At 39.4% G+C, this 27,220-nt stretch overlaps 1 protein-coding gene across 1 annotated transcript; it reads left to right on the plus strand.

Annotated features, from left to right (window-relative positions):
* The first annotated feature begins 15,068 nt into the window (after positions 1-15,068).
* Positions 15,069-22,342, plus strand: LOC115422691 (potassium voltage-gated channel subfamily A member 3). The gene is made up of 3 exons (XM_030139162.1): positions 15,069-18,156; positions 21,199-21,273; positions 21,405-22,342. The coding sequence occupies exon 1, from the start codon at positions 15,206-15,208 to the stop codon at positions 16,799-16,801; it is 1,596 nt and encodes a 531-aa protein (XP_029995022.1). The 5' UTR covers positions 15,069-15,205; the 3' UTR covers positions 16,802-18,156; positions 21,199-21,273; positions 21,405-22,342.
* Positions 22,343-27,220: the final 4,878 nt, after the last annotated feature.

Raw genomic sequence — 27,220 nt, forward strand, 5'->3', positions numbered from 1 at the left:
TCAGTGTAACTGGGACTCAGTATGTAATCCTTACACTTGATTAAAGGTGATTACTGATGTGTATAAATAGGAGTAAAAAGAGGAATGTGTCTGAAAACTGAAAATTATTCCAACTTTATGGGCAACAGTCTAATATTAAGACCATTAATTAAAGGTAATGTCATGTCTGCTCCCAGACTGTGTCTGTCTTTTCTGTTTTGTCTGTCATTTCCTGTTTTATTTTGTTAAGTTTCCCTCTTGTGTCATGTCTGGTGTCTTTACTTCCCCTCCTTGATTGTTTCACTTGCTCCTGATTACCTGACTCCTCCCTGATTATCTCCACCTGTGTCCAATTGTCTTCCCTCCCTCTTGTGTATTTAAACCCTGTGTTTTCCCCTGTTCCTTTGCCAGTTTGTGTTCTACCTTTGTGTGCTCACTTACCAGCGTTTTTGGATACCTGTCAGTCTGTCTGCCCGTTTTGCCTTCCGACCACTGATTCTGCCTGTTCCTTGTCTGCCTGCTCGTCTGGTTCTGACCTGGTTCGTACTTCGACTTCTGATTCTGCCTATTCCCTGACTACCTCAGCCTCCAACGTGTTACCTTGTGTTTCGACCCTCGCCTGGACCTTGACCGTGAGTAGCCTTTCCCTCATGTCCCGTTGCCTCTTGAATTGCCCTCCTGTGTATGACCTGGCTTGTTTTTTGACTATCCTCTGTTTTGCCCTAGTCGGGGTGTTGACGGGAATCCTCCGGCTCGGCCGTGCTGACCATCCATATTCTCCGCTCACAGCCCGGACGAAGAGTCCAGTATCACACGCCTTCATAGACGTGTTAACTATTTTGTGCTGTGTTTTTACTACTGTGATTGTGTTTAATAAACACTCTCAATTGGTCATCTGTGTTCTGGTCTTGCATTTGGGTTCAGCCTTTGTACTAGTCCCATTACAGGTAAAGGTTTTACCAGCAGATGGGTGTAGTTATATTCAGTTTATGAAGGCGCTGATATATTTATTCAGTAAATTCTGGAATTACAGGTACACTATGTGATTAAAAACACTAACATAGCTGAATTTTTTTTTTTTTTTTTTTTTTTTTTTTTTTTTTTTTTTCCCCATACACATATCATCCAGTTACCACTATCAACTTTAGCTGGAATTGCCTCTTACTTTTTCAGTCAGACAGATTGCAATGAATATATTACGCATTATGAATTCTAATATAAAGGTGAAGTCTTTCCACCCTTGGTGATAATGAAAGCCATGTAATGAAAACATGAGGACATGGAGCAAAGAGAGAGAAAAGGAGATTACATCTTTTGCCTCTGAGGAGAAGACCAAAAAGTTTGAAAGATGAGAAAAAGATTGGAAGGTGTGGAGTGAGAAGAGTGGAGGTGAAAGACAAGGAGGGGGAGAAAATGATGTGAGAAAATAAAGTGGGAACACTGTCAACATGGAGAGGAAAAAGAAGCTGGAGGGGGAGAAGGGAGGGGGACGTGATGGGATTCTTACAAGGTTTTTTTTTTTTTTTTCAAACACTGAGACACCTACGGAAATGGTTTCCCCAGCTTTTTACTAGCAGATGCCACCATGGGAAAGAATACGCACTCTGGTTTATATTTTATAGACTGACATAAGAGGTGTGTAATGCATTTACCCAGCAGCTGTTCTCATGGTTGTACCTCTTACTTACTCTGACTCCGCTCTGAGAAAGATGCAGTTCTAAGTAGGACACAACACAGAGACAAACACTCTAATTAATAGATAATTGCAAGGTTTTATAATTCATCAAAGTCCGCGTGGTCTCCAGAGCTTCACTATGGATACCACAGAACTATCTTCAGTTCAATCAAATTCAGCCTTGCAATATTTTTTTCTCCCAAATGTCAAGGTTTTTTTTCTATAACAGTCCTCATTTTGTGTATAAATGGAACTCCTGGTTGGTGTGAAGGAGGGAAGCCCCTCTCTCTCACTGCTGCAGCTGATATGCATGTGGTGGGACTCCATCTATTATGCATATATATCGCCTGCTGCCACATCTTCATATTTATGACACTCTAGTCGCTCTCCAGAAACCCACCACTGGAGCCAACCTGAAAAGCAGTTGCCTTCTGTGGAGGCCAAGTCAACGTCAAGATGGTGGAGAAACTTAGTAGTGAATACACAAAATAAATAAATAACAAAGAATATTCCTACGTGTGCTGCTATACGTGCATGCTTCTCTAAGTTCATCCTTTTATCTGTCTCCACACAGCCTGCACATATAATCATCAGGCTCAGACATTAAATGTGCATTACAAATCCCTTCAGTTTTCTTTATATTTGTATGAGGTGCTACAGCTGCTTGTATAAATTCTGTCATGTTGCATGCACAAGAAATTAGAAGATGCTTTTTCATCATGTAATTTCACTTCAGACTTTTACCTTCACACTTAAACTGTTGCAGTCTGCAGAGAGAAAGATGAAGTAAAAAGAAAAAGCATGCGATTTGGAAGACATATGGCCCCACGTGGCAGCTTGGAGGATACGGAAGGCTAGAAAGTGCCAAAAAACCATGACAAAAAAAAAAAGGGAAAGTTCACTTTAACTATCCCTGTTGGAAAGTTCAGCCTCTGTATTTATTATCCCATCCTACTGCATACAAGTGAGCTGCCACTGAAGGTGCCCGATGACCAACTGCAGATCTATGTCAAGGACAGTGACAGGAGAATGAACCATGCATTCATGTTTTTAATAGCAGGGGAAGCCAGAGGATCAGGAGGAAACCCACATGGCATGGAACACCAAACTCCACATGAGAAGGCCCTGGTCCAACAGGGAAGCAAACTAAAACATTTGTGCTGTGAGGCAACAGTGCTTACTACTAATAATAATTCATTCATGCATTCATTTTCTGAACCCGCTTTATCCTCACTAGGGTCACAGGGGTCACTAGAGCCTATCCCAACTACTTATGGGCGAAGGCGGGGTACACCCTGGACATGTCACCAGTTGATCACAGGACTGACATATAGAGACAAACAATCACTCTCACATTCACACCTATGGGCAATTTAGATTAACTGATTAGTGCATGTCTCTGGATAGTGGGAGGAAGCCAGAGTACTTGGAAAGAAACCACACAGACAACATGCAAACTCCACACAGAAAGGTCCCACCTCCATCGACTGCTGTTGGAATCGAACCCAGGACCTTCTTGCTGTAATGCACAAGTGTTATCCACTGTACCACCATGTTGCCCCAATAATAATAATAATAATAATGGATTACATTTCTATTGCAGTTTTCAAGGCATCAAAGCACTTTACATTATTGATCTATTAGTCATTTGATCTCACATTCACACTCTGGTGGTGGGAAATTACATTTGTGCCAAACGGCCCCTCTGACCACCACCAAACATTCACCCTTTCACACACCAGTATAACTGCTGGTTACCTCTGCCAAGGAGGTTATGTTTTTGCCACCTTTGGTTTGTCTGTCTGTCTGTGTACAAGATAACTCAAAAAGTCATGGACGGATTTGGATGAAAATTTCAGGAAATGTTGATACTGGCACAAGGAACAAATGATGGAATTTTGGTGGTGACTGGGGGGAGGGGGGCACTGATCTGCCTTGGCGGAGGTCTGCGCTCTCCGAGTGCTTTTCTAGTTATTGAATGTGTCCACGCTTCGTACTGATGCCCACAAGTTTATTCTTCACAGAAGAGAGTGCGATAGTACACCGTGAAAACTAAACAAAACAATGTTTTACTTAAACGTCATTCTTACACAACAATAGTTTTCTGTTGACATAAATTAAAAGTCATTATTACCGTGTTCGCCTGGATAACCGACAGAAAATGGGACTGGGTGTAATGTTCTCATTTTGGAGCCACCAGATCTGTCCTTTCCTCCCACGTTGTCCTTCACTTCCGTGTTGGGGACCACATGACAATACATGAACTTTGACCAGGATGAACTTACTTAAAGCAAAATACTTATTTGACTTAACAAAACGACTTAAGTTACAACAAATCAGATATTTCATTAATGATGTGCAAAATAAAATTAACCCAAAAAATCTAAAATATAATGATCAGATTAATAAATTACTGTGTTGCCATAGCAACCTGATGACCTGAAACTCTATCCATTACAATCAGTGTGAGTGACATTGGAGGCAAGGTGGGTGAAGTGTCTGGCCAAGGACACAACAGCACATGAGTAGGTCAGAGCAGGATTTGAACTGCCAAACCTTTGGTTATTTACCTCCTGAGCCTTGACCACCCTGCTACATTACTACACCACTACAATGTTGATGGGACACAATGTTGTGGTTTTCACACTGAAAAATGACCAGATAGATTGTGACATCCTGGTATTTTTGACATACAGTATTTGAAATGCTGTGTTGTGGTTGACAAAATGTATTTATTTATTTATTTTACCTTTAAATATAACCAGGTAAGTTGAGAACTGATTCTCATTTTCAATAACAACCTGGACATATATAGAGACAAACAACCAATCATTCACACATTCACAACTATGAGCAATTTAGATTAAACAATTAACCTATTAGTGCATGTCTTTGGAATGTTGATTAATATTTCTATATACGTAAAATGTGTACATGCTTGTATATTTACATGAAGCATGTCTTTAACCCATAAAGACCCAAACAGCCACCGGCGACCAAAATTATGTCGTGATCTAAAATGTTTAATACCTGTTGATCAACTAATCCCATCAATACATGTAAATAATTGGTGTAAAATAAAGTTTGTCATATTTTCATGGTCATCAGATATGACTCATTTGGACGTTCAGAGGCTCCGTAGTGAACATGGAAACACTGTCATCTTCTGCAACATTGATTCACCAGTAAAACTCATGGAGTTGGATCAATGACAGTGGATGGACACATTTGGTTTATGTTCAAATAATGATATATTTTGTTGAAAAAGTCACTTTTTCATAATTTTTCCTCTGTTTTGATATAATGATCTTGACATTTTCTCTGAGATTTTATGAACATCTACATGATCAGTAAATTAAATATAGGGAAAAATTATTTACATGATGATAATATTGTAATAAATGATCAAAAATCACTTAAGAAAGTTGAAATAGAGAGAAAAATTCATTTGGGATCTCCCACAAATATAGCACTGGGTCTGTATGGGTGAAGTCTGGTTCATGCCAGTAACTGGACACTAGATGATGTTAGCTAACATTACTTTTAAGCCGATGACTGTCTCAGTTTCCTACATTTAAGATGACTCAAGTTTGGATTTCAGTTCACCAGTGCACATCTACAGCTGCCACAGTATACTAACACTAGCTGGCACCAACTTAAATTGAACCGACTAACTCCCAGCATGAGACAGACTCTGACACAATACCTCACATAAGCGCACTAGCATGTATAAATCATGCAGACCGAGTCTTTAAATAGTATGGTAATATGGGACTGGGAGCAGAGGGTGAGAGTGTCATGGTGATCACAGTCAGCTGAACTTCTTGTCATTTCAGCATCTTCCTTTGCCCTTTCTCCTTCATCCCTCACTCTGTTGCCGGGGTTACGGCAGTGCTGGATGCAGCTCCTGGCCAGTCAGGCTTTGTTCCACAGATGGCCCTGTCCTTTTTCCTTCTCTGCTTCTCCTCCTTTCTCCTCCTCTATGTGCCTCTCTGTCATGTGCAGCTGTGAGCCCTCCCTGATATCTATAGTTATGTTAATATTAGCTGTTGTTTAATTAGTCCACTCACACAGGTGCTTTGTCCATATGGGCCTCCTCTTTATTTGTGAATATTCAATTACAGCTCCCTTATGTGCTTCTACTGTTAATGGGTACATGAGGAGTACATGTCACTGGCTAAATTACAGGAATATTCTGCCTTTAAAACACATCATATGAAAAATCATAATGAATATATACTTTATTTATATTAAAACCTTACAATAATCTTTCATTGAAATCAATCTTTTGATTATTTTACAAATTGTTTGCGTCTTTTTTTTTTTTTAACTCAACAAGATGACTCAGTGACCAAATAAATTGTGCTCCTAAGGCTTTCCCCGTGTGAATAAAAGATGCTTCTCTGTCCGTCAGTCTGTCTCTCTCCTTAAGGCCTCTCCTGGGGAATAAAACCAGAGAAGCACTTAACTTTCTCCACGACTCAAGGGAACTGTGATCAAGTAACCTTTACTTCCAGAGCCACACTGAAAGGATGTCTCAACACCATCCAGTCACAACACTCATGTACTTTTACATCATATATTGAAACCAAATGCTTAGACTTATATGTTGATAAATCTTCAGAGTTTTGTTTAATATTTTATCTCTTGAGTGGCTTCATTCAGGGTTTATTGCTGTTTTTTGACTGCTGGTATCAGCTCAACCCACCTCAACTCAGAACAGCATTGCCAGTCAGTTATCAGATCACCTTTGCTGAGGTTTCAAGGTAACCAAAGTGGTACTTGACATAATGTAAAATCCTGCAGATCACAAATCAGTCAATCAAGAGTTATTGCTGTGTCAGTATGAATGTGTGTCATCATGTCACAATGTGGGACACCAAGCCAAGCTCAAGGGAAACTGAAAAAAACATCAGAGCAAATTATTAAATTGGTTCTATCTAGATAAAGATTTGAAGTATAAAAAGCTGTATTGTCAAAAAATCTTAATATAATATTTTATTTAGCATATTATAACTTTAAGCTCCATTGTTCTCCATTGTTGCCTCAGTGGCCGCAGATGACATGTATTATAGTGTATGGTTATGATGACCAACTCCACTGAGGGAGTACTATACCTGCGCTGGAAATGTAGCACGCCGAGGGCCAATGTCAAGCCATGTCGAGCCAAGCTCAGCTGAGTTGAAAGAGTGGGAAAGTAGAATAATATAAAATTGTTTTGTTTTTTGTTATTGCTCTTGTTACAAACCAAAAGGTATTGGTAGCTAATTTATTTCATTTTGTTTGGTAATATGAATAAAGGGGTAGGCAGAATAAGCTTAGGCTTCAGCCTGTTCCTTTTCAGACTCTTTCGTCTTCCAAACATTGTGTCCTGCACAAATGTATAATGCTTGAAATGTCTGAATAAACACAATTAAACTGAAACTGAATATGCAAAAACATAGAATTTCCTAAAGCTCTTACTTGCCATCTGCTGCACTCAGAGCATGAGGAACTCAACATATGAACTTGGTTTTACATGATGGCAGCTCCATATGGAACAAAACTAACCAAGACAACAGAATTAAAGGTGCAAAGATTCAGAATTGCTTGCATACTTATGTGAAGTTTATGTTAGAATCTGTGATATACCCTGTTGGAACTGTAGAGCAGGAGAGCGGTATTAAACAACTTTGTCTTCAGTCAGTGTACTATAGCTGTTTTTCTAAATGAGCTCAGTGACAGTGTCAGCAAACATCCAATATCAGCCTTCTCCCAGCACAAAACAGACTTAAACACAAACTTCATGTAAGTACCCAAACATGCTCAAATACTCAAGAATATAATCTGGCAGTAGTCTGGTTTTCCATTAACAATATAAGACCTTTGGTGATGATAAAGAAACAAAATTGACAGTAAGGTTGTGTGTATAGAAATTAATTATATACAAGAACAAACAGCATGTAAGCAAGAAGCTAAATGTTACATTGAGCTCCAGTGATCATGTGTTAAAGTCTGACGATTGGTCAGATGTTCGTATTTCCTGAGGTGATGGCCTAAAATCAAACTACACATTTGCACAAATAGGAGAAAGTAGAATAAATGTAGCCTACTTATAAGGTCAGTGCCTCCAACAACACATAAAAGCTGACTGGTAGACACTGAGACAAGTTGCCAGACATGTAATCCCCATCCTGAGATTTCTCTTAAAAGGCATCAGCTTCATCATTTTCCAGGAACTGAATGGAGGCTGCTGTGCATCCCTAGCAGAAGATCCAAACCAGCCCATTTTCTCAAGTGCAACCAGATGTCCATGACCTCAGCCAGCTGAGCAGTTCTTCCTGCAAAAATGACCCACTTCCCCCTCACATGTTCTTTTTAGCCTCTTTCAGTGCATTTCACTCAGCCACATTCTAGGCATCTGAGTGCGATGTGCAAGGTAACCTAATTTCATAGGTTAATAAGGGAGATAAAGTGGACCTATATTTAACATGGAGAGTGGAAACCACATTAAAAGGCCCTTTGGCTGTCCCTGAGTTCTGTCTCTGTGGACTGACTGGCCCTTTTAATACAAGACAGCTTCAATGTGGCCTCAATAAGAATCAGCTCTGCAGTGAATGTATGACAGTCTATCAGCAGCTGTCTACATGCATATTGTAGGACTATCATGGTTTTAAGAAACTTGAACCTTGTGTGTCTGTGAAAATTTAATTATCATGATGTTACAGAGACCAACATCTGTTCAGTGTGGGGACTCACCTCCCACCTAGAACTTTAAAATGGGTTCCTGCAATGTTAACCATTAAGTTCAGGGTGGAAATGTGGTTCATGGGTCAAACCCCTTGTAGTGCCCCCCAGTGGTAACTTCAGAAAGGACTCTTATTTGGGCTCTATGTACAGCCCCACTACTTCCTGAACTTAAGGCAGCTCTTTTATTTCCTGTCTTTCATTATTGGACACACTAATTAATCCAGGTGTGTCTGACCACAGTAGTCACAACCAGAGTCCTCGATATGTATCAGAGTAGCGACACTGATAGAAAAATTCTGTGATACACGCTGAGACAAAAGACAGTCACTGGATTCTGGAATCAGAAGATTTAACTTGCAAGGAGTCAAGTACATACAGCGAGATGCAGCAGCTGACTGACTCACACCAGGAAGTCTAAGTTCTTATGAAAGAATATGGATAAGTACAATCATTGGTCCAAGTGTCCAAACATAATGACGTTGGTCCAGTTCACCATTGGCTTAAGTATCCAAAACATGGTGATGCATGGGTTCAGTGACCACATTTGTGCTCTTCTCCCACCTACACCATGGCCTGATCTCCTCAAGGGCAACAGACTGCTCTGGCCCCGGATTGACCCCATGAGATAGACAACGTGTAGATAGAGAAGAAATGGTAGACATATCCTGGGTGCTTTCTCATAGGATATGTCATCACAACCCATCCATGACTCATGGTCTGGACACCTGGTATTTACAGAGAATAGTCTAATATCATATGTCTCTACCAGACACTACCATAGACTCCTGTTGTCAAAGACATATGCACCTTCTTCTGGGTCATGGAGGGGTCAATAGTTCCAAACATTGAGTGTAACGCCGTCGGAACACATTCATTTCTATTGCAGCTGATCTAGCAACTCCAGTGCTAAGTTAATAAGATATCGTCATCTTTCAACTTATCGAGTGTATTTTCTGTATTAGCGGACATTCATGTTGAAAATTCAAATGTCTTTGGTTGGGGTTAGGGTTTGTACAAATTTATATCTTAAACACCTGTTACATAGGATTGTCAGCTGTAGCCCTATAGTTCGCTAGCTGACTTGGACAGCTGTTGAGATTTAACCACTAGAACCACAAATTATGGAGTTTTCATGATAAGGTAATGTTAGTTCAAATGTTGTTATCTGTGGGTTTCATTTTAGTTGTTTTGCTGAACCTGGTGGTGTTTGGTTAAGTGTGTCAGCTGAGGTAATATGCTAATTAGGAGGTAATAAATAAATAAATTAAAAAAATAATGAATAAATAAAAGTTAATTATAGTTATTAATCATGAGTTAAAGCAGGGGTGTCAAACTCGTTTTGGTTCAGGGGTCATATTTAGCCCAATTTGATCTCAAGCGGGCCGGACCAGTAATTAATGACTTAATAACCTATAAATAATGACAAATCCAAGTTTTTCTTTTTGTTTTAGAACAAAAAAACCCAAATTAAATTATGAAAATATTTACATTTTGCAAAAAAGATGTGAATAACCTGATAAAACAGAAATTTCTTTCAAAGAATTAGTGCTATTTGAACAATATTATGCCTCAACCTATTATTTTTACATGTACATTACACACAGTGTTACATAAACATTTGGTAACAGGCAGAATATTGTTAAAATTTTGGAGTTTGGAACTAAAATAAGAATAATTTCTACAATATTCCATCTCTTATTATTAACACAACTACAGATCACAGTGGATCCATGAATGCACCAAACATTTAGTAACAGGCAGAATATTGTTAAAATTACACATTTCAGGTTGTTCATCTTTGTTTTTATTTATGTATTTATTTGCATTTTATTGTGAAAGAATAGTTTTGTAAATGTAAATATTTTCACAGTGTAATGCTATTTTTTTTCACTTAAATTTTTTCCACATAATTTTTCACAAAGAAAATTTGCAGTTATCATTTTTTATGGGTTATTGTCTTGTTATTTTTACTGGAGATCACATTGGTCTGTATGTGGAACCTGAACCAAAGTGATTTTGACAACCTTGACTGTTCAGGTTCATTTTTGCACTTTCATCCTGCAGGCCGAAATGGAACCTTTGTTGGGCCAGATTTGGCCTCCGGGCCACATGTTTGACACCTGTGAGTTCAAGGAAGAGAAACTTCTGTCACTTGGCGTTTGTAAGATCCGACTCATCCTATAAGGATACTGTTGAGTTTTGAGTTTGCTAATGTTGAGTTTTTAATGAGTTTATCGTCCATGCTAATGCTAACATGCTAAGTTAGCCACTATGCTAGCTGCTGGTTAATGTTGGATTGTGTGTGTTATCAGAGCAGAGCTTGGCAGACACACAGTGTTCACAGCTAACCACTGTTTTCTGTTTGTACCACAGTCCTATAATAGTAAAATTTAAAAATAGTAAATTGTCCATCTCCTTATGAGTATAGTACAATTGCAGAATGAATGAACTTGTAATGTTAGCACCACGCACGTAAGTAGCTTACCCAAGCTAACGTGAACCTGTGCACCCAACATTTCAGTTTTCAAAGTAATAAAGTCATTCCTCTCAGTGGTCAACCCCACTACTCAGAAGTATAACACACACAACAGTTCATATGATAGAGTCACAACGGTTGTGTGTGGTTTATTTTGAGATTTACCATGTTCACTGCGGTTTCTCCCATTAAATAACATGGGAGCGCTTAATTCCTTTTGGACCTTTTCAGGCTTATGTGAACCCCATGATCACTGGAGCAGCAACATCAATGCATGTCATGACTCTTTTTTTAATCCTCTGCTCACAACAAGAAGTAGCAGACACACCTGGATAAATCAGTGTGTCCAATAATGACAGACAGGAAATAAAGGAAATGCCTTTAAGTTCAGGAAGTAGTGGGGCTGTGCATAGAGCCCATTAATGAACTTCCACTTTCTACAAAAAAAATGATGCATGTGTTGATTTTCCCCCAGATTAACCCTTTGGTATCCCGTCCAGCAAGACCCTTACTAAGCACCAAGTGTGCCATTTTAGCACACTTGTGGAATAATGTCAAAAAAATTTTCATACAGTTTGTTTTTAATTCTTTTACACTTTTTTCTATTTCATCAACTAGAGCCGTAAATAAAAATACCAAATACTCAATAATTGTCACATTTTTTAACCCTTTAAATGCCATGTTTGTATTGTAAACAAACCATTTTTTTGAATGCAAAAAACACAAAAAATTAATTTTTTTCAATATACTACATAAAAAGTGGATCACATTTGATTTTTGCAGCCTGGCATATGTCAGTGATTAACTCCAACGCTGGTTAATTAGCATTATTATTTTTGGTGCTCGGTCAAATGTTCAAAAATACTAGCATCTGTCACCAAGTGTGCCAAAATAGCACACCAATAAATCAAACTATTAAATATTACATATTGATTTATTTTTCTGCTCTAATTTGATTTTATTTTTGTAACTCAAGGTCAGCCCTAATCATACATATCAAATAATCGTTCATTTTAGATTTTTTTTTTTTTTAACCCTTTAAACAATCTCTTTTCATCATGATGTCACTACATTTTTTGATGCAAAAACATAAAATATGTTTTTGGTTTTCTTTTTTTCAAAATACTACATAAAAATTGGATTACATATTATTTGATTTTTGCAGCCTGGCATATGTCAATGATTAACAGCAACATTAACAACGTTAATCGATTAATTTAGACCCTCACCTCTCAAATGAAGCCCAGATATCAGTAAAAGCAGGATTTATGCCTTATTGGTTTACGGATCAAAAACAGTGGTTATAATGGAAGAAATAGTGCGTTTTAGGCACACTTGGGAGACAGATGCTAGTCTTGTAACTTTCTTTTTTTTACAATGTGCAAATTTTAGTTGGTGGCCAGAATTTTAAAGATCATGCACAAATGAACAACTTTTGAATTCTAACCTTATTTAAATTGTGAAAAATAATATGAAGTTTTTTAACACAAAGAGCAAAGTGTGCCTAAAAAGCGCACCCGGATACCGGAGGGTTAAGATAAAAATGATTCATAACTGAAGGTAAGCATTTGCTGAAAACAGGTACATGCCATGTCATCTTGGGAATAGTACAAATACAGTTTGCATGTGTGGGGGAGTGTTAGGATGGGTGTTGCCACACATTGTCTCAGGTGATGGTAGACTTCTCAGATTAGCCCAGTCATCCAGGGCCCTTTTAATTAAATCTAAAGGAAGCAGATGTTCATGAGCCACAAACACAGTCATCCCTCACAATTAGTCCAAGCTCTCTTTCCTGTTGTCTTAACGTTATCTCCCTCCGCTTGTTGATATACTGACTGTGTGTTTGTGTGTCTGTCTGTCTGTGTGTGTGCTTTAATACAGGATCCCAAGGTAAAAGAATGACAACAATTGGAAGGTCGACTCCATCTGAGGTGAACAGAAGCAGACTCAAAGAAGCATACCCAAAGGTTTCATAACACATTTTGTATTTGGTGTTTTTCTTTGTCAAACTGCTTCGTCTTGGTAACCATTCACCCTTCGTGCTTTCTCTTTTACATCTTATTCTCAGCTCACATATCTTCCACCACCCACCCACCTACACACACACAAACATGCACACACACACGCACACATACAGTGGCAGTTTGGCATTTGCATTAATATAATTATAGGTTTTTTATTGACTGTTTTCAAAACTGAAAACAAACCATAAAAGCAGGAAAAAGCAACATGTCTTAGAGGGTTGCTATTATTTCTTTTTTTTCTCATGAACCTTAATTTTTCCCTTGAAACTCACCATTATCCATAGATGTAATAAAGTTAACATCTAAACAAAAGATCAGACCAAAAATGAAAACCTGAGGAGTTATTTTAGATTATTTGTGTCTACATCGTAAAACCCTCTAAGAAATTTGAAGGAAAGTTTGATTTCTTGCTACGGATAAAATGAAACTTATCAGTATCTTTATAATACATCTTTTCAACAGTAGTTTGATTAAACTGTGCAAACTGGATAAACTCTAAACCCCTTTTCAGCAGGAAACAGGTCGCCCCAGAATATTAATGACACCACTGTCTCCTGATGCAATCTTGTTATCATGTCACTCAGCCATGTATAAATGCATTGGATGGATGGATGGCATTTCAATTCTCTAATTAGCTCTTGAAATTATAAGTACGCTGTGTACAAAATGCATTAATTAGGATGCATATTATAAGAACAGCTTTTGAGAGCAGAACTTTAATGGTAAAACAATCAGATGGATTGAACAAGAAAAAAGTTTTCCAGTATTTATGAACTATGTTCCACTAAGCTGCTACTTCTTTATTTATTTACTTGTATCTAAAATGAATAAGCAAATCAACTAACTATCTTTATTAGATATCAGTACAGATGTCAATGCTGGTTATTCTGAACTTCATAAGATTGACATTCCAATCTGTTTCTATTATTCTAGTGCAGGTTGTATGGAAAACTATAGGCTTTTGCGTAAGGGGTGGGGGTTAGGGGTTCAGAACCTTGGACAGCAGCCCCTAAAGGTGGTCAGTGTGTGGGTGAATTTGATATTTTCGTTTCCAGTGCATAGGCTATTTTTTAATAAATATAGTATAAGTAAGTAAGTAAGTAAATAAATAAATATTTTTTGGGGGGTAATAAAATGGTAAATTTTTATGTTTGTGCATTGTATCATACAATCTGGACTCTTTGTCACGAATTGACTTTATCTTATGACCGAATATTTGCTCTTCAGCACAGTAGTTATACAGCTGCTGGCTGTGGTGAGCAGAGCGGAGCCGATAATCCTGGAGAGTAAAACCTCGGCACGTTTCAGGTGGGAAAGGCAGAAACGTCTCCGTCTCTCATTCTATGTCTGCTAATATGGGATTATGTAGACATACACACACACACACACACACACACACACACACACACACACACACACACAGAGGACTAAATTAAACATGTCTTTTGACATTCATCACAGTCTTCTTTACATTTTAGGGCTTTTGATGGCAAGTGCGCCTTGGACTCAGACTGGATGGGTTCGTTTGTGCGCGTCACTTAAGGAAATATTTCCCTATTCTTTGCGTCATCTGTGCTGCGTATTACAACAAAACATTATTTTTGGGTAACCTTAATCGTTTCTCTCCCCCCTGTTCATTATCTCTCCCCTCCACCCCCTGTGTCTGCTCCTCTTCACTTTGGCACGTAGCATGGCCTTTCCCCAGGACGCACACGGGCATCAATTATAAATCACATATTTCGGATGACAGCCATTAAAAATATCACGTCTTTGAGTGGTTAAGACACACTTTCAACATGTGGGTCATGTCAAATATCCCATTTTCAAAGTAGTTTTTTTTTTTTCCATGGCACATGATTTCTTGGATGAAAAGCTATAACAAAAGGTAACATTACAATGCGTCCTGGAAAAATTCTGAGTATCCTATTTGAACATGCCCTATCTGTGAGCGATGACCTTGTTAAAAAAAAAAAAAGGAGACTAATTGCTCTCGCCTGAGCGCGTGTCTAAGACGGGGAGAAGGGCAGGGGGAGGCGGGCACGCCCAAAGGATGGTGTTGAATGACGCCCGTCTGTTGCTTCTTCTGTTTATCGGTGCGTCCTGCGATTGGAGGAGGACGGAGAAAGGTTCCCAGCACCGGAGCTCGGTGGGCGGGTGGAAGGTCTGTTTATAAACCCAGATCTTTCCCTGTGGGCGGGAACAGCAACAGTAGAGAGTGAAAGTGAAGCGCAAGAAAGGAGTGAGATAGACGGTGGAGACGAGGCTGTGGCGGCGGCTGTGGTTGACCGGGGTTCGCGCAGGGGGCGAGGCGGCCGCCCCTGTATGCGTCTTCATCCGCGCATGGATGACCACCTCAGCCTCCTGCAATCACCCCCACCGAGCGTAACCAAAACCCGGGGCGACAACCTGGTGAACCACGGATACACTGAGACAGAGGCCGACGTGATGACGGTTGTGGCGTGTGACAACATGCTGGAAGAGTCGGCGGCTCTCCCGGGCCACCACTCTCTGGACCGTTACGAACCGGATCACGAATGCTGCGAGAGGGTGGTCATCAATATCTCAGGGTTACGCTTTGAGACCCAACTCAAGACCCTCTCTCAATTTCCAGAGACGCTTCTAGGAGACCCCAAGAAGAGGATGAGATACTTTGATCCTCTCAGGAACGAGTACTTTTTCGATCGGAACCGGCCCAGTTTTGATGCCATTCTCTACTACTACCAGTCTGGGGGGCGCATCAGAAGACCTGTTAACGTGCCCATTGATATTTTTTCTGAGGAGATCCGGTTCTATGAGCTGGGTGAGGAGGCTATGGAGAAGTTCAGGGAGGATGAGGGCTTCATAAAGGAGGAGGAGCGCCCGTTACCAGAGAATGAATTTCAAAGACAGGTGTGGCTGCTTTTTGAGTACCCGGAGAGCTCGGGTCCGGCTCGGGGTATAGCGATAGTGTCAGTCCTGGTCATTCTCATCTCCATTGTCATCTTCTGCTTGGAGACATTGCCGGAGTTCAGGGACGACAACAGGGATCCGATCACCATTGCGCCTGTGATCAACGGCACACTCCCATATCTCGTCAGCCCTTTCTCAGACCCGTTCTTTGTGGTGGAGACGTTGTGTATCATCTGGTTCTCATTTGAGCTGCTGGTGCGCTTCTTTGCATGCCCGAGTAAAGCCACGTTCTCTAAAAACATTATGAACATTATTGACATCGTGGCCATCATTCCATACTTCATCACCTTGGGGACAGAGCTGGCAGAGAGACAAGGAAACGGACAGCAGGCCATGTCTTTAGCCATTCTGCGCGTAATTCGGCTCGTCCGAGTGTTTCGCATCTTTAAACTCTCGCGTCATTCCAAGGGGCTTCAGATCTTAGGACAGACTCTAAAGGCCAGTATGCGTGAGCTGGGTTTGCTTATCTTCTTCCTGTTTATCGGTGTCATCCTCTTTTCCAGTGCTGTCTACTTTGCTGAAGCAGACGACCCAGATTCGGGTTTTAACAGCATCCCGGACGCGTTCTGGTGGGCTGTTGTCACTATGACCACAGTGGGTTATGGGGACATGCACCCTGTGACAATCGGGGGTAAAATTGTCGGGTCTTTGTGCGCCATAGCTGGTGTCCTGACCATTGCCCTGCCCGTACCCGTCATCGTTTCCAATTTCAACTATTTCTACCACAGGGAGACTGAGGGTGAGGAACAGGCACAATACCTACACGTGGGCAGCTGTCAGCCCCTCGCAGACACAGAGGAGCTGAGGAAGACGCGCTCCTCTTCCTCACTCAGTAAGAGCGAGTATATGGTTATAGAGGAGCACGGGATAAACAGCGCGTTCAAACAACAGCCCAACTTCCCCACCACCGCGCAAAACAACTCGCAGAATTGTGTGAATATAAACAAAAAGATCTTCACCGACGTGTAGCCAGATTTAGTCATAACCCTGAACGCAGGGAAGGGGTGATGTGTAAAGTCAACACACAGCTGGTTCTGTCGTTACGCACCAGATTGTGGAAGCAGCAGAAGATCAGACGAGTAAGCAAAAGAATAAAAAAAAGAAAGAAAGAAAGAAAGAAAGAAAGAAAGAAAGAAAGAAAGAGCAAACCCTGTCTGTTCAGAGACGCTGCTTTGTGCTCCATTCAAAGAATCAGGATTTTTCCAACTCAGTGAATTCATAATTCTGTTTGGTTCCATTCGCGCTTGGAGAGAAAGAGCTCCTTAAAGTATTAGGTCCATTTTTTTTTTCTTATCTGACTGAGGAAGGTAGACCTGTTGTGCACTGTGCAACAGCCATCACTACTATCAGACTACAGGCAGAAATAGAAGCTTTTTAACTGTGAAAGATGACTTCAAATGTAAACTATAGTCGAAGGACACTCACATTGTATTAACATGCGTTATGAGTCGTGATTCGTCAGTCATAGCCTATGTATAATATTCAGAATCATTTAATTATGTGTGTGTGTTCAAACACATGTAATGTCTGAAACACAGTTCAGCATATATTATCTCAATTAGACCGTTCTGTGCTATGCCTTTATTGTGCGTTAAAGTCTAGTCCAATCGCTACTGTCGTTAAACAAATAACACCCACCCTATAATTCCTTCATATGAACTGTCCTGGTAGGTTATTTAATGCGTAAAAAGGCATCATGTAAACACACAGACCAGCAGACTGTCAGTGTCTCATTAACTGTGCAAGACACACGTGCGAGAGGAGAAACACACAGAGCTCTTTTACGCACACATACACCGATCAAAGATGGAGTGTGCTTCTCTTTGGATGCCTCAAATATAGCCCGCTGTGATGCAGTCTCCATGGCAACGGTCGTTTCCTCGGTAACCCCAGTCACCGTTGCCATGGCACCCTTGTTTCCACAGTAACCTCCCAGATGGCTTGGAAGCTATATTGAAGATTATCATCTAAATAGCTCGTCTTGGGTCTCTAAAAAAGACTGTTTTGTCATCACGCTTCGTGTGCGTAAAAATCCAAGTCCAAGAATCGCCCAGCTCTACAAGTCCACTGACCTATATATTTGCACAAAAACAAATTGGAGCAAGGAGGTCTGGTTTCAAATTGTCACTACGAACTGCCCCTATATATATATTTAAAAAAAAAAAAAAAAACCGAACCAGGCACAATGTTTAGGTGTGACGAGCGAATGGAGAGGCAGAGCGTGTGGAATTATGAATGGACTGGGAGCACAACGTCTCCGGCTGTCTGGAGTGCACTACTGCGGGCGCTCAGCAGAGGGTGCTGTACTCCCACTGGAAAAATTGGTAAGTTCTAAGACTTGTCATGCTCCTGTCTGCCTGTTAATTATCCAGCTGCCTTTACTCAGAAAACCAGTTTGTATATTTATGTGTTTTATAGTATTGTCAATGCAGGTACATCCAATTTTGCTGACTTGATTTCCAGTATAGAGAATGACTCCCAAAGGAATGTCATCATGTTAATAAATAAATAAATAAATAAATAAAATCATGACCTCAGCAGGTGCAGATCAAACATTTGTTTTATGGTCAATCACAGCTTTCCTTTAGTATGTCATGTTTAAAACCAACTGCACCCATGCACTAGTGTTCTACATGCACAAATTTGTTGTTGTTTTTTTGTCATTGTTGTTGTTATTTTTTTCCAAATGGGCGTGATCTCTCCTGCAGTGTTTTCAGGTTGTCTTTCACCTTCAGCTGACTTTGTCTATGAAATGATTATGGGCACCATACAGACATGCCCACCCTGTGTGTATCAGTGCTGCCCCCCAGTGGTTACATGTCCTGCTAAGAGAACAGGTGGCTCATGCTGTACCTGCCTTATGACCTCTGTGTTTGATATATCACAGACACACAGCGGTCAAAGGGACACACAAAGGGAGCCGTACGGTCGGCAATGAACGGCCTCTGAACTGTTTCATTACTTTGGCAGTAAAAATGAGGAATGTTCTTACAGACAGGGCATTTATCTGACAAAATCTGGGAATGTGAATGTTACAAAATGCATATAATTTATATCCCTCATTTTGTAATGCATTATCTCTGCATACTCTTACCTTCATATACTGCATTCTTGCGTTTTCAACCACTGCAGAATTATGTCAAGATATATGTCCAATGTCATTCCAGACCATTTGCAGATTGCTTTAATTGAAACAGGCAGGACAGGAAAGGGAATTTTATAAAAAGCAGGACAGGTAACTAATCTATTAATCAACCATGTGCAGAATCTAATCACGTTTAGTGTGGCAGAGTTTCAGCCTCCCCGCCTCTGTGTGTGTGTGTCTGTGTGTGGTAGCGATATTACACAAACCTCCTCAGTCATGGATGTCTGATAATTAGGGCATTGCTGTTAGCTGGCTTGCCCTCGGCCAAGTGGGAGGTGCCACCAAACGATTTCCTCTTTAGCCATTACTTTCCATTTTGACCCTTGACATTGACTCCATATATTATCAGAGAAAAGCTCAATATGAGTCGTCGGTCAAATAGTCAGCTAATTTTTTAGGTTGGGAAAAAACCTTCAGAGAGAAGAAAGATGTATATTGATGACCAAGAAAATGGATGTATCATTCAGGAAATAAGAATCATTTAATGAAATAGGTCAGTCTCTGGGCTTGACTGGAAACTTACCTCATTTTTTATCTCTTTTTGTTTTACTATATTTGTATTTTGTTACTGCCATCATTGTCAAAGTTATATTATTTTGACTGAACTATTAATTTTGTGTATTTCAGTTTCAATTAGTTTATTTTGATTGTCAGCATTAAAAAAAGAAGGCCTTCACTTTAACACATACTGCGATAAGGTGATGGAAAATCATAAAGCCATCAGGATTTTCTTATAAGCAAACATGAGTCAAAACCAGCAACCTACATGTTTGTTTTTACAAAATGTCAGAAGAAGTGAGCCGTATTTTATTAAACTGAACTCTCAATACATACAAACATAATCTATAAATATTTAATATTCCCAAAACACAATATGAACAAGTCATTTAGGGGATAAATTTAGTTTCTCTGCACAATCACAGGGTCTGACGGTTATTTACAAAGCTGTATATTCTGAATCTTAATAGAATAGAATAGAATAGAATAGAATAGAGTAGAATAGAATAGAATAGAGCCCTGCGATGAACTGGTGACTTGTCCAGGGTGTACCCCGCCTTTGCCCCTATGTAGCTGGGATAGGCTCCAAGCGACCCCCGTGACCCTAGTGAGGATAAAGTGGGTTCAGAAAATGAATGAATGAAAGAATAGAATAGAATAGAGTAGAATAGAATAGAATAGAATAGAATAGAATAGAATAGAGTAGAACAGAGTAGAATCTTTATTTTGTCAGTAGTAGTTTGTCACACATGCAAACATGCACCACACACCGAAACTGAACTCTCAATAACATACAAACATAATCTATAAGTAATTAATATTCCCAAAACGCAATATGAACTAGTCATATTAGGGATGATTTTAGTTTCTCTGCACAATCACAAGGTCTGACAGTTATTTACAAAGCTGTATATTCTGAATAGAATAGAATAGAATAGAATAGAATAGAATAGAATAGAATAGAATAGAATAGAATCGTTATTTTGTCAGTAGTAGTTTGTCACACATGTAAACATGCACCACACACCAAAATTTGTCTTCTACCTTTAACCCATTACTTGATCATGCATCACACACACACTGCATGCTAGGAGCAAAAGGGGGGAGTTTGGTGCCTTGCTCAAGGGCACACCAGCCAACAAGTCTCTGCCAGTCCAGGGAATTGAACCGGTGACCCTTCGGTTACAAACCAACTCTCCAGCTATCTAGGCCTTAAATAAAGATTGAAATGAACTGATTATATTTACAGAAACTTAGCAACACTAACACGATGCAAAATGTTGTATTCTGTCCACGTTTTCAGATGCATCTCCAAAGCTTCGCCAAGGGTCATGTTTGTTTCTTTAACAGACTCTTTCCAACTCCCTGATTCATTGTCTTGAATATTACAGTGCAGGTATTAGGTTGATTCAATCATGCAGACGTGCACTGAGTGAGTTAGGATGTTCATAAGGTTTATTTGTGTACGTTTGTTGAATAATAGTGCTGGTGATGAGAAGCTGCAGGGACATTTGTAGCTTCTTGTTACAGAACAGTCTCTGATTCTCTCCTGTCCTCTTGACAGTATTTAAAATTCGATGTTTGCATGAGCAGTAATGAGACAGCAGGGAGGACAGGAGCAGCTTTGCGTTGGTAATAAGAGCACCGAGCTGTGTGATGAGTCTGGCTACACTGCGTGGCTCTAACATTTTTCTTTTTACTCTTTCCCCTCTCTGCCTTTTAGGAGTAAGCTGTTCCATTTTATGCTCAGACCTCCTGAAAACCCCTGATGACCCCAATTATACTGGCTCCCATTTGGGTAAATAGACTGTTTTTGATAATGACAGTAAATATGGACTGGGTTAAATAACACTATGCTCATAATTGATGTGAAAGGTTCTGTCAGTGCTAGATTACAAATTAACCTTAAGTCACCCTTTCTCCCTTTAGGAATGCAATGACTCTGGTCTTCACGATGAGGCCAGACGGACCAAAGTTAAGAAATGAGACAGAACTCTGATCGATTTCTCTTCTCCTGCCCTTCTCCTCATGACCGGTGTCCTAAAACCTCTAACAAGTGGTGCCTCGCAGTTCTTCCCCTCCAGTGGATCACCATGCAAAAGAAAATGCAACAAAACGCAAAATGCAATCCCAAGAATGAAAAACAGAAATGCAACATATTCCGCTAGTTTTGTAGCAACAATTTTACAACTACTTCTCTTCTGGAGTTAGTGCACTGTGAGTGGAACCAGCACAGAATTAAACGCAATTCAGGCAGAAAAATAATTCAGCAAGAACTCGTATTACAGACTCTGACAATTCTCCATACAGCTTTCTTCATACAATTCAAAAAGGACAGTTTCAAGAAACAGCCAGCGATTTTGCAAAGCACATGTCATTTCTGGAATTTACAAGGATTTCTACATTCTGTATTCATGTTTCTGGGGACTGATTTTCATTCTCGGATAGTAAACAGCTTTTGCTTCAAGTCAAAAGTGGCAAAAACTGAGGCCAACCATTTGCTGATATGAAACTGTGATACAAATCAAAGACTGTTAGCCATATGCCTTTGTTAGATCTGTGTGCTCTGTATTGCTACAGTAATATGTGAAACACACATGTGTACATGTGTTGGTTGCTGCTATTCCCCTGACCTGCACATGGAGAACAATACAAAAACATATATAGACAAAAGCAGACACACACACACACACACACACACACACACACACACACATATAAACAGCCAATACTCTTTTCCCAGAGTGCACTGGTGTGTTTTTGGGATGGCGCAGAATGTTGTCAGGGGAAGGTTGTGTATGTCAGTATTTGTTCTGTGTTATTCTGTGCTGTCCTAAACATGACTCGTATAAAGAGATTATGAATTGTGTTGTCGTTTTTTCAGAGGGCTGCAACTTGTTTGTTTTTACAAGTACAGGTCCCAATCATAAACCTTATCGCCTTTAGTATAGTGTGTGTACTGTCGCAGAAAAAAGTTATTAGACCATCAAAAGTCATCAAAAACAATAGTTATGCAATCAACTACTAAGTCCTGTGTGTATCGTGTGACTACAACAGACAGAAAAGAAAACATGGAATGCCTAAAAGCACTGTTTGTGTCAATACAATGCCATAGCTATTGATATGAGAACTTAAGTGATTTTGGTTATTATCAAGAAAACATAGATATCAGCTCTTAAATTAAACTCTTATGAGCTATTTTTGTTGTTATCATTATATTTGTCCAAACAAATGTGCCTTTAGTTGTACCAGGCATTAAAATGAACAAGAAAGTGAAGAAAACAAGGATGGTTTAATAATTTTTTTCCGTGACTGTATGCAGTACACTTTGATTATGTTAAACTACAGATTTTTTACATATTAAGATAACACTCTGCCTGTGATTAAATACCACCGCAGAAAAGCCACTAAGTACTTTACATTAAGCTGCCTTGATGGGGGGTGACACGGTGGTTCAGTGGATAGCACTCGTGCTTCACAGCAAGAAGGTCCTGGGTTTGATTCTCCCCGTGTCTGCGTGGGTTCTCTCTGGGTACTCTGGCTTCCTTCCACAATCCAAAGACATGCACTGATAGGTTAATTGGTTAATCTAAATTGCCCATAGGTGTGTGATTATTTGTCTCTATATGTTCAGCCCTGCGATGAACTGGCAAAATGTCCAGGGTGTACCCCGCCTTTGCCCGTAAGTAGCTGGGATAGGCTCCAAGTGACCCTAGTGAGGATAAAGGGGATTCAGATAATGAATGAATGAATGCTTTATTGCGTTACAAAGACTGTGAGTCAAGAAAATAATGGCATTTAACTGGAAATGTCATGTCGAACTTACCAAATGTCATTCCTTTAGAAGTTGCTGGGAAGTCTTTAGATGGCTGGACACAACAAGAGGCTTCTGGAGAAACAGAACAAGGTTTCCTCTCAGTAACGGGAAGAAAGAACACACTGTATCTGCTGTGAACACTGGGAAAAAATGCAAGGAAGATATTCAAAGACGTTTTATCTGGCAAGGAAAAAGCATCAGAGGCTATGATAGATCGGTAATGGGGATTCCCAGTGTGAAGCAATGAGAACATGTTTTTGCCCATTTGGCATTCGGTTCCCTGAACCGCATGGCCGGGGCTGTGTATGAGTCCAGTGGAAAACTTCATATCTCCTCACTGCCAATGAGGTAAATATTAACATTCTAACAGAGGTTTACTGCCATCCCACTGTCACGCTGTGTATGAGCATGTGTGTTTTATTACTCCAGTGATCCCACCAGTTTACTAAATGACTCTCTCTTTGCTGTTGTGTGGTCAACCCCATTGGATTTTTGATATTAGAAATGTGGCAGTGTAGTTCTAGACTTAATACATAGTGTCTATCAGTGCAGAAAATGAAAGAAAACCCTTACTCTTTGTCTGCCTCTGCTTCCCTTTTATTACTTTCCCCTCTTTAAAGCTTTATTTCTCAACATGACAGTGAAAGGTATAGCTCTGACGTTAAGATCATTAAAATACTCATGATGTCATCATAGCTCACCACCAGCCATGGAGCCACAATAGGAAATCTCCATAGCAACAAGGGAGGGTGGTTGGCGAGATAAAGAGAATGGCAATAACTATACACCACAGTTACACGAAGCACCTTCAACAGCAGGTACCAGAGGGAACATTTTTGAAGCTGTTTTTATTTATGCACACACGACTTAACCCTTTATAGCAGGGGTGTCAAACTCATTTTAGTTCAGGGGCCACATTCAGCTAAATTTGATCTGCAGTGGGCCGAACTGGTAAAATTATAATATAGTAATATATAAATAATGTCAACTCCAAACTTTTCTCTGTGTTTTAGAGTGAAAAAAGTCAAATCACATTATGAAAATGTGTGCATCTACAAACTATCCTTTCAAACAATGTGAATAATATGAACTAACTGAAAAAAATGTGTAATTTTAACAATATTATGCTTTAGTTTATCATTTACACATGTACATTAGAACTTACAGATCACAGTGGATCTACAAATACACAAAACATTTAGTAACAAGTGGAATATTGTTAAAATTGCACAAACTTCTATTAAGACATTTCAGGTTGTTCATATTTGTTGAGGTTATTCAGATATTTGTGCAACGCTATGCTTGTTTTAGTGTAAATACATGAAAATACAGGGTGACAAAAAAACAGGAACTTTTTTACAATCCAATAAAACCAAAAGTGATGGAAGAAAAATATTTTATTCATAGTAATTGAAACCTTAAAACATGCCATTTAAGAAACAATTCTCGCACAGCCGCCAGTGGTTACTAAAATGGGGGTGTGTTTACTTGCTCAAGGTCACTGTCTCGCAGTGCTACCACTTGCTCGTCTGCCAATACGCACTTCAAATATTCCCGTTTTTTTGGTAACCAAAAAAATAGTAACCGTTGGCGGCTGTGCGAGAATTGTTCGGTAACCGTGTGATCTCAAGATTCGGTAATGTTCCCTGGCCCCCTAGATCACCAGATTTGTCCGTTTGTGATTTTTTTCCTGTGGGGCTATCTCAAGAGTAAAGTGTACACGACTCAACCAAGAACTCTGGATGAGTTAAAACAGAGAATTCAGGATGAAATTCACAGTATCCCAGTTGAGATGTTGCAGCGGTCAATGAGGAATCTCAGCAGCAGATTTCAAGAATGCATTCGTACAGGAGGACGCCATCTACAGGAAGTAATTTTTAAAAAATGAAAATTCCATCATTGTTTCTTAAATGGCATGGTTTAAGGTTTCAGTTACTATGAAAAAAATATTTTTCTTCCATCACTCTTGGTTTTATTGGATTGTTAAAAAGTTCCTGTTTTTTTGTGTCACCCTGTATTTACATTTACAAAGAGAAAAAATTGGAGTTGTGAGTATTTATAGGTTACTATGACCCACTTGAGACTGAACTGGTCTTAATGTGGAACCTGAACTAAAATATTTATTAACATCTTAGAGTAATTTTTGTATTTCATAAATTCATCCAAAGGGCCAGACTGGACCCTTTGGTGGGCCAGATTTGGCCCCCGGGCTGCATGTTTGACACCTGTGCTTTATAGGGCACTCATTGAAATACTCTGAAATTCAAAATTTCAACCTTAGTGTGCTATTGGACATCGTCATCTCCCTCCTGTTGCCATAAAATATCTGAGCAGCACTTAATAAAAGTAAACACATGCAATAAAACAACTGTTACAAGGTCTTAAAGTGACAAAAATCACTCATATTCACTATTTACAGATTCAAAATGTCTATAAAGGTCAAAACACAGTACTGAAAATCTCTCTTACGGGACAATTTAGAGACAATTTGACAGATTAGTGTTGCTAAATGACCCACATTTTTATTTTTAAATTCATTTTTGCTTTAGTTACACCTTAAGGGATTATCCAAAACAAGGCAATCAATTAAAGTTCACTCTCTGATGGGATATTACTGTGTTTTAACCAGTAAAATCTCTCTGAATCACTGTATAATGTTATAAAAACCAACATGGTTCTGGACCTCACTGAGGCATGGGATCGGCCCTATATTTAATGCTTGAGGAAATTACCAAAAACAGTCACTTGCCTGATAAAGGGTTAAAAAATGGGGTTGGCAACATGCTGTACTTTGTGTTTATGGGTCTTTGTGTGTGCAAGTGTGTGTCTCTGGCAAAGGATCAGTGAGTTACCACACAGGCAGATTGGGTCTCACCATGCAGGGACTCCACTTGGACTGCATGGCTAAGTAGAGTTAAGACAATGCCAGCTCTACCCATTTATATGCAAACACAAGACTGTATACAGGAATGACTGCCAACAATAACTTAGCTTATTAAAACAGTGACAGTGGATCCTCTCTATGTCAAGCAAAATAAATAATAGTTACATATTACTAGCTTTACAAAAAAAAAAAAAAAAAATCCCAATTTTTGCTTTGCTGATGCTACTGTTGTGCATATTCAAGCAGACGGGCATGACTTGAGTTAAACTACAGTATCTCTTATGTTTATATCTAATCCAGTGGTTCCCAACCTTTTTGTGATGCGTGACCCCGTTTTAACATCACAAATTTCTGGTGACCCCAGACATACAAAACAGAGATTTATTTTTATTTTTTTTTTTTTTGCTAAAACTAGTTTGTTTTTGATCATGTAAGAGTTTGCTTTACTATGTTGCAAATAAATGTTCATTTTAGACAACATTTAGTCTATATAATGTATATTATTATGGACGGAGGCAGTAAATCCAGGTGTAGATTACTACAAAGTGAGAATTTTATTTTCCTTGGTCAGGATATGTACAGTCAGTCCAGCTTGGATTTACAAGGCTGACAGTTAATACTGAAAATGCAATGACTAAAACTATGAATTATGAAAGAGCTGCAACATCTTAAACCAACCACAATGAACATGTGAAAGATAAACAGTACCACAGTGCTTCAGTTTCAGCTTCACAGTTTGTCATGTTTTTATGTGTTGGGATTGTCTCTTAACTCATCATATATTTTGTATTAGTAAGTTTTTATTTTTATCAATGACTAGAAATTTCAGGCAACCCTTTTGAATTCCAGGCGACCCCACGTGGGGTCCCAACCCCAAGGCTGAAAAAAACTAAACTAATCAGAGACTTTACAACTCAAATTCCAGCTTCACACGTGCTTATTAAACTTCATTTTCCCAAGAAACATCTCAGCTGAGTGGTATTTCTGAGTCTACCAGAGCAGCCACATCACTGAAGGCACAGGAAACAGCGGTTGCTAGGGATG

This window comes from Sphaeramia orbicularis, chromosome 7 (genome assembly GCF_902148855.1).
Source record: "Sphaeramia orbicularis chromosome 7, fSphaOr1.1, whole genome shotgun sequence".
Taxonomy (NCBI): Eukaryota; Metazoa; Chordata; class Actinopteri; order Kurtiformes; family Apogonidae; genus Sphaeramia; species Sphaeramia orbicularis.